This window comes from Populus nigra, chromosome 10, assembly GCF_951802175.1.
Source record: "Populus nigra chromosome 10, ddPopNigr1.1, whole genome shotgun sequence".
Taxonomy (NCBI): domain Eukaryota; kingdom Viridiplantae; phylum Streptophyta; class Magnoliopsida; order Malpighiales; family Salicaceae; genus Populus; species Populus nigra.
The window spans coordinates 13,183,885-13,192,929 of NC_084861.1; the positions used below are offsets into that span (position 1 = coordinate 13,183,885).

Sequence of the window (9,045 nt, forward strand, 5' to 3'; positions counted from 1 at the left end):
ACCAAATGAAACCTAATTTTCATTTTCAACTGCAAAACAACAACAAAAAATTGTATATTGATCCATATATTTACGAGCGATGCCATTGCTATCCTGTGGAAGCATCATGAGAGCTAAAAAGTCGTTCTAGATATTTGGAGAGCCCTAAATTAGTCCCTAACTTATATATCCATTTTCAATTGACTCCTAGAGTACTAAATTTTATTAACTAACTCCCAGATGTTTCAAATCCTTTTTAATTGGATCCTTTTTTTCAGATTTTATTAATATTTTCCATCCGGTATGCATACTTGTCAGTGATATGACGTTTTTCGCACAATAAAATCTGACATCAAATTTATCAAAAATGGAGAGAAGGACCCAATTGAGATATCTAAAATATTAGGGATGTAATGGATAGAATTGTTTGTTTGGGACTCTGTTCATGATTAGGTTTTGTGCTAAGGGCTCCATCGAGGTATACCCGTACCTTTATACGTGAAAAGGTTTGGACAAAACATTTAAACCAAGTAGATGACGATGACAGGATAAAAAAAGAAAAAAAGGGCGACTTTTCAATAACATACAAATTAATTAATCTTTTGAGCGAGACTTTTCAATTGTATTGGATAATGCATTTAAAATTATTATAATAATAATTTAAGTATTTTTTATTTAAAAATTATTTCTGACATTAGCACATTAAAAATATCTAAAATATTTTTTTTATTTTAAATAAAATTATTTAAAATTTAAAGAAACACGGTTTACACCACATTCCTAAACACTGTCGTAGTGTTATAATTACGCTTGTATTTAGAAAATTTAAGTTTTATTTATCTTATAAGAACAATAATTGTTTTTTAAATTTTTTAAATTTTAAATTTTGAATTATTTTAAGGATTAATACACAAGTTTTTTTTTTTGTAACCTTTTGCTTTGTACTCATATATTCTCTTATTATTAAATAAATATTGAGAAAGATTATTCAATGAAAAATAAATTATATATTTATTAGGATTTTTTTATAATTCTTCTAACATTAAGACAGGAAAGAAAACATATAAAACATGTGAAAATTAGAAAACAAAAGCATCAAAAATCCATATTACAAGCATAACACACACAAAAGTATGATAAAAGGAAAATTATATATTTTTATATTTTATTCTATCATGTACTCTATAATCAAACAAAATAAAAAATGAAAATTTATACATCATACACCAAACCAAATTCAAATCCATCTTACTCCCCGCATCCCGTCGCTCACCATCCCATCCCCGTGAAACCTCCTCTTGTGTCTGGAGTTTATATGGCTGAAATATATTGTGCTAAGAAATAAAATAATTTTTTGGACGGTGATATCAGATTTGATTCGATTTATGCTTACCCACTTACGCCTCCCAATATTTTTCGAATCCAAAATGGAGAGAGAATGAAAGAATGGGCTCTGCTATTGCAGCGCAAGGCTCCTTACAGAGACTACAGAATCGCAGCGGGCTTGTTTATTATTCCTTTCCGAGACAAACTAGCCCAGGACTCTCAAATTACAGGCCTGGAAATGCAGAAAGATTTTGCCAGTAATGGCCAGTGACAAAAAATAACAAAAAACAGTGAGGGGGTGGTCTGATTTTACCCCTCTCATCTTCTTCGGTGGCATCGAGGTTCTGACTCGGGACAAGTCTCGGGTAAGATATAAAATGGAAGTCTACTATCCTGCTGTTCGATGACCTTTCGCCTAAAATATACGAGGAAAATATGTGAAGCATAGAGTATCCAATCAATCAAAACGATGACATTAAAGGAAGAGAGAGGGAGATTTCTGAATGAAATATTTTAAGCAGACCTTTAGGCCATAAGCCATTATCAAGATTAAATTTTAAATAGCTCCGCGAGGTACATGCCAAGACCACTGATATTATTCACTCGATCCAGATCCAGATTCCTTTCCTAGACCGCTGTTATCCTTAAATTTGGACATATTCACAATAAATTAATAACAAAGCTCAACTAAAAGACAACATAAACCAATATACAAATATAAATTGGCGCGGTGGCAGATAAAAAAATAAAATTACAAACAGCCAGATCGGACTCTTAAGCTGCGGCATGTGACGTGCTTGTGCCCTTGAAACGGTTGTTTTCATTACATTTCCGTAGGGGGGCGTTGCTTTGCCCTAAACATTTTAATTAGTTATCGGAAGACTTTGATCACACGAAACCTAGCAGTTGGCGTTAGGCCATCTTTTTTAAGCAAAGCCTTCGATTCATTGTTGGTGCAGGAAAGTTGTTCACCTTCACATGGAGGTAGCGTGTGCAGGGACACAAAAGTAGGTCATAAATGCCTTCACTGTCTGGATTAACCTAAACTTGGCTTTGAAGCTGAAGGAAACTCGATCTGTTGGAAGTCCAACTTCAAATTCCTTGCCGTGCCTTTACTGTGATTGCGTGGAACTGTCATGCAATATATTATTTCTTTTGTAACAGTCATGGTATTTTCATACCAGTTTTGCATTTATGACTAAAATCCCTCCCCAGCACGTTCTAAAATACATCACTTACACCTGCTACATATAGAAGAAAATATTTCTTCAAAACCTATCAGATTCTAGCTCGAGGAAACCTAACATGGTATTCAGAGTAGAATCATTATGTTTTTGGGGACTTTCAAGTTCAGATTTAGCTGGAACCGATAGCTTTGCATCAGTCCTGAAAATTCGAAAGCGCGTGCTGCAATGAAAAAGTTTAGATTAGTTGCTTCTGTTGGAGAATGTAATAAATTGACAAGTTAATAAATAAGAAATCGTACTCCAGAAAAAATTAATTGTATCACGTCAAGATTGACTCGGCAATAGTTCCTGGTCATGCAAGATACCAATCAAAAAAAGGAAGGAGAAAAGGAAGACCAAGAAAACTCACAGAGGACCATCAACAGAAGATAGGGAACAGCCATCACAAGAGAGCAACAAAAGACAACTAATTTCTTTGACTTCTCTGTACTATCAAATTTGATAAAAAAAAAAAAAAAAGTTTTACAGCAAATAAATCAATGAATGTAAAAAAGAAAAAAAAAACACTGTAGATTCTGTTAGAGCAGGTTCCTTATTCCATCAAATCATTTACAAATGCCAGCCTCACGGAGTTTGGGAAGGTGGCAACGAATCAACCTGAGCATGAAAAATACTAAATAAATTTGAATACTCTGTACATCTCCTGTTTCCTGTCCGTGTCAACATCTCTTTCTTTGTACATCATATTGAGTGGTTCTCTTCAACTCCATTTCTAACAGCATGAGCGACAGTGATCTTTAATATAGCAGCCTGATTCTTGCTATGTTGCTTAGCTTGATGTTGGGACCAGTAAGCATGAGCAGCCAAGACTCTGTCCAAGAGCTCCTGGGGAACAGGCTCGCCCCTTCTTTGCTGAGGGGCAATCCGAGCAGTGTGAACCAATGTCTTCCATTTATCCTGCACAAACCAAGCACTATAAGCTACAAACAAAAAGCTGTGATACCACCATTGCAAACCTTTGTCGATGAAACAAAGCTCACGAGTAACCTCAATACCTCATCAGAGGCATCGTTTTTAGTCCTTAGGATTGATCAGGGTGGGTGTACTACCTATAGGAACTAAGTGGGAGAGGGCCTGTACAGCCTGAATAACCATCCTACAGCCCCCCACTGGTGCGGAGTCTCGAAAAGGAGAACTAGCAGGGGCCGTACAGCTTGCCTCCAGAACAGATGATGCTATCATTTTATATGAAAATTAAACAAAACCCTTACCTTCAAATCCACATATGTACGATGGTCTGCATCTTCAAAAGAACGCAATTTAACATCACGCCACCTGCAAATGAGAATATTGTTAAGCTTCAGAAACCTAAGCAGATTAAACCTTGATCAGAGGTGCAGCAAACTGAATAGCAAACCTTCCAGTTCCAACTTCCTCAACTGCATGCACAAGTGCTTCTACTTCTGACACAGAGAATGGTCTCCTGGTTCGACGCTGTACAAGCTCAGATCGCTTAGATTTCTGGTTTAAAGGCACCATTGCAAGAGCCTCAGCATTAATTGGTGGAACTGCAACCAGAGCTCTAGAATCCGACAGTGTATCATCAGTTACCATGTCAGAATGAGAGGAAACTGATTCATGATTACTTTCAGTGTTAGTGTCCAAATTAGTCGATGGAGGAGGATCAGGTAAGGCATCAGAAATTCCTGAATCTATAATAGGAGTGGTCGGAGAACTGAAAATAAAGCAAAAAATAAAACAAAACAAATTAAGTAGTGTAGCAGGCCTAGATAGTGACAACTTAGTTTATTATTTGCTTTACAAAAAGTAAATAGCAGAACAAAAATAATTTGTATTTTGAAAGACAAACAAGCACTGCATAAATTCCAATACCTCGGAATGGTCACTTGGCTTCGATTTCCCATTCAACAAAAAATCAATATAAAAAACAGATTTCAATTACCTTGATATAAGTTGAGATGTGTCACATGGTAATAGCGCAGGATCTTCTGTGCATAAGGGTGGAGGAGCTTGCACAGGAATAGGCTCCAATGAGAAACCAAGGGTATCAAGATTCTCTTTTGAAGTCATACCAGTCTGCAATAGGGTTCTATTGTCATCCCTGACCTTCATTCCATGAAGAAGCACCCCAACTCGTAAACCACTTCCAAGTACAGCACTCACAGCCTCCAGCACAGTTCTCTATAAATGGTCAAATAGGAATAAAATCAAATATCAGGGACTCAGTAAGAAATTCATAGTACTTTTAGCCTAGCAAACTTGTTTTAAAATTTCTGATGCCCAAAAATAACCTATTTACAGCAGGTTTACAGACGAATGATTCTCATTGAGTTGCAATTGAAGGAAAGAATAGTAATGTATGGCAAGAGAAAATATGAACTAAAGCATAAAGAGAGCAGCGGTTCTGAAAACATTCTAGATGTACATAACACACACACACACACACACACACACACGTATATAAGTAAAAACACTAGCAGAAATATAAAAAGAAAACACATCTAAAGATTATCCTTGGTATGTTTAACATAACAAGAGGGAAGACCGTGCAAAGATTATACCTTCAGTGAACCAACAGTTGCAGTTTCTGGGATCTCAATGAAAAGCTCTGGAACTCTAAAGGACTTAATACTGAACTTCACTGCACAAAAGCATGAAACACATGTAAAAACTCTGGATGCCAGGAAAAATGAACAATAATTCATCGTACATCAATTATAAACCAGCTATAGTACCATGAGAATCCTTGGAGTGGAAGGGTGATTGATGACCTATAACTGAAGATGATACCCCATTTGCTGCATACGATAACTACAACTTTTTAGGAAACTCCAGCACAGAAGAAACCAAGAAACTCAAGACAGTACATGGGCAAAATTATTAATAACATAGAAAAGGACCTCCATGAAGCATTACGGCTGTGCCATTCTTGTCTCCAGTCAAGCTCTTATCAGGTGAATTGCAAACACTTTCACTGCTGAACCCTCCATCAGAAGTCACAACTACACTACGGTCAGTGCACTTCCTCTTATAAAAAGTGTCATGTTGATACCTTTCACGACCATAACATAATTTCCTCTTGCGATAGTGAGGCTTCATCCCCCCTTCAAAAAATGCTGAATGAAAAAATCCAATATCAGAATACATTTATTTCCATCCAGGCATACAAAATAGATATAATCAAAAGAAGAATACACAGCATGGTATAAATAAGCTACCAGAAGTGCTGCTTACCAGGTTTGGAAAGTTCACATTCCTTCAATTTTGGAGCTACTTTCCAGTATTTGGAAGTAAGCAGCTTCCTTATTCTTCGGTCTCCAATTCGTTGTGGAGGCCTAAAAGCCTTTGGCTTAGTTAACAACTTTTTACACCTAGAAAAGTTTAGGTCGTCATCTCTAACACCTAATTTAGTATCATTCCTACGCCTTGGAATAGAAGTATTAGGAACTGGTTCCCTGCGTGATGGCAATTCAACATCATTGTCTGGTTTGATCAATGCAGGAAATTTCATACACATTTCCATCGGATCCTTCAAACTGCAAGCATTCTCAGCAGTCAAACCCCCAGTATCTAGCCCATCACCACCTTGATGCCTCCTAAACCCATTGTCTACATAACCATCACAAGACACCTTAGAATCAAAAGAGCCCTCAACTTTACCAGTGAAATTTTCACACACGCTCTTGCTTTTGCAAATCACAGTCTTCAAATCAGCACCAACTTTCTCTGAGGAATTAGAATTTGAGATCATTGAAGAGCGCTCCAAAATGGAATAGCTCTCAGCATGTGCAAAATCATTTAGAAGGCACTTTTGATCACTATTTGGCGAGGAAAACCCGGTGACAAAAGCACTTTCTCCACAACTTCCATGATCACGGCATTCTGCTTTCAATGGTCTATCTTCAGCTTGCTCACATTTCACACCACCACCATCAATTATAGGTTGATCATTTGCTTCGGATGCATTGCTAGAAGCAGAACTTTCACTCTCCTGCAATAGCTTGCCCGCTAAGGATGCGAGTAATTCAAATGCGCATAATTGACTATCCTCAACTTTCTTTTTATTCAAACTCAAACCCCTCTGCTGGAACCAATAACCAAGAGACAAAGGGTTAAGAGAGTGGTCAACAATCAACATGCATGGCAAAGGCAAGGCAAACCTTGAAACCATAATTAGATACATACTCTAGCTGATCTCGGAGCCCTGGGAACTGGGGGCATGTGGAAGCCATTGAAACCATAATATTGTCTCTTCTTCACCACCATATCTTAAGCATACACGGCAATTAGAATTCATCAAACAAGGAGCATCATTGCTCAGATCCGCTTATCTGTCAAAAAAATCCAGGAAAAAAGAAGAAGAAATAACTAGATGAGAAACGCCACCGTACAGATTCAAAAAACATGATCCTGTCACTAAGCAGAATTTTGTAGCTATAATACTCTGACATCGTAGTAAAATAAAATTGCAGTCCACATTTTAGTTTTGATTAATCACAGAAACATAACACACTCACACCCCATCGAAATAAATGGTCTTCTATCTTAAAATGGTTACTGCAATAATTGTCATAACTATCCCACCCCACCAGTGGCCACCCAAAGCAGAAAATAAACAAATATATTCAAGGAAATAAAAAATAAAAGAAATGCTCATAGGCAGGACGTATCAATACTCTATCCCTTTAACCGAATTGTCCTGAGTTTTTTCTTTCTTTCTTTCTCGCGGGAGATCAACAGTGATCTCATTAAAAAGAAAAAAAACCAAGAGGTAAATTAGCATCAATCTGATTTTAGAAGAAAAAAAAACTTCTCCACTGGAATTATCATTTTAACTGTGAGATCCCAAAAACCCCATGCAGCGATCAATCACGAGAATATAAAATTAAAACTGAGACAGCAACCATATACATGAAATTTGGTTTTAGGACTTATAATCTGTGGTCCTAATTCCAGATCAAAACTGGATTTCAATTTCCATTAAACCCATATCCTCAAAATATATCCAAATATTTCCAAATTCTTCGTACTTAAAACCCTTAAAAATCTAATAAAAACCACAGTAGCTTTTATTTGTTAAAAAAATGTGATTTATATCTAAATTCCTTCGACAACAAAACCCACCACCACCGTGATCTTGAATTTGCAAAATACCAATTCCCGGAAAAACCCAATTCCACCTTACCGAACCAAAACCAACTTCCACAATCAGATCCCGATCTCCAAAAATCTCATCAAAACCAAAACATCATGAAATTTTCACCGAATAATCAAATTCAACTGTCTCGGACACAATTCACAAGAAAACGAAGAGAATTCAAAGGAAATCAAATTCCAGGAGAATTGAATTCTCACTCACCTTGTGTTATAAACAAAGACTGATCTCCTGTGTTAAAAAACCTCTACAATCATGTACAGATTAAACGAAAAAGAATGAAAACACAAAACGAAGATTCACTGTAGAATTTCACGAACCCAGAGAATTCAAGGAAACCAAGAAATCAATGTCTCCCAAGAAGACCAGGTGTTGGATTCAAATCCCTCTCTCGAGATTCTTTCTCTGTGTTTTTCTCTCTCTTAAAAATGGCAAAGCAAAAGACCACCAAAGAACAGTAGCTTAAACCTCCCTTATATCTACCATCTTGTAAGTTTTTTACCACAAAACCGGATCAGCAAGTTAATGTACGGGTAATAGGAGGTCACCCACGTAAACCCTCTTTCTCTCTCCATGAATTTTTCAAGCCAATATGGGTTTTGCCACGTGGCTTTCATTTTTCGGGATAAGGAAAAGAAAAGGGCGTGGATATGTGGGTGGTTATTAGAGTTTTATATAGGCACTCTTTTATTTTTATTGGTCCTCATCTGGTGTCGACCTCCTGTAATAAAAAACTGTGGTCGGTATATTTACTGCAATTAAAGTTTTTCACCCTTGCTATAAAATTATTTTTAAAAATATTTTTACTTTAAAATAATATTTTTTTAATTTTTAAAAAGTTATTTTTAATATCAATATATTAAAATTATCTAAAAATATAAAAAATATTTTTAAATTAAATTAAAATATTTAATTTAAATTTAACTGTGATTAAATCTACATGTTTAGAATCATTTTTCTATTATAATTAAATTAAATTATAATATTTAATTTAAATTAAATTGATAAATATTATCAAGCCAGCATCTCAGGAACAGTTTTAGAACTTGTTCTTGGTACACTCAATTGAAGGCTTGCCTCAGCGAATATTCGCGGAACATTACAGCTTTGAATTTATGCGGTTGCATGTTAACGCAGATTTTACGACAACACGATCCAAAAATAGGAAATGAAAAAATAGGTGGTGAATCTCACCCTGCTATCATACATTTAAAATCTGGTCCACTCTAAAGGGTTGATTTGAGGTTAAAATTGTGCTGAATTTAAATACAAACAGAAAAGGAAAAAAATTACAGGTGATCCAGTTAAAAAATTAAGGTTAAGTCTATTAAAAACTTGATTGTAATTTATTTATTTTTTTAATAAAAATAATATCAT

General features: G+C 35.7%; 1 protein-coding gene across 5 annotated transcripts; it reads right to left on the bottom strand.

Annotated features, from left to right (window-relative positions):
- Window positions 1–3,065: 3,065 nt before the first annotated feature.
- LOC133704865 (telomere repeat-binding protein 3-like) lies at window positions 3,066–8,126 on the bottom strand. Of its 5 annotated transcripts, XM_062129890.1 has the most exons (11): window positions 7,989–8,125; window positions 7,873–7,899; window positions 6,699–6,844; window positions 5,748–6,597; window positions 5,414–5,629; window positions 5,249–5,311; window positions 5,075–5,154; window positions 4,456–4,694; window positions 3,910–4,227; window positions 3,764–3,827; window positions 3,066–3,449 (listed from the first exon to the last, which is right to left on the bottom strand). In XM_062129890.1, the coding sequence occupies exons 3-11, from the start codon at window positions 6,777–6,779 to the stop codon at window positions 3,234–3,236; spliced, it is 2,127 nt and encodes a 708-aa protein (XP_061985874.1). In that variant the 5' UTR covers window positions 6,780–6,844; window positions 7,873–7,899; window positions 7,989–8,125; the 3' UTR covers window positions 3,066–3,233. The 5 variants fall into 5 exon arrangements, with proteins under 5 accessions (XP_061985874.1, XP_061985878.1, XP_061985876.1 ...); XM_062129894.1 differs by having other exon boundaries at window positions 3,910–4,074; window positions 7,873–8,126; XM_062129892.1 differs by lacking the exon at window positions 7,873–7,899.
- Between the last annotated feature and the right edge of the window lie 919 nt (window positions 8,127–9,045).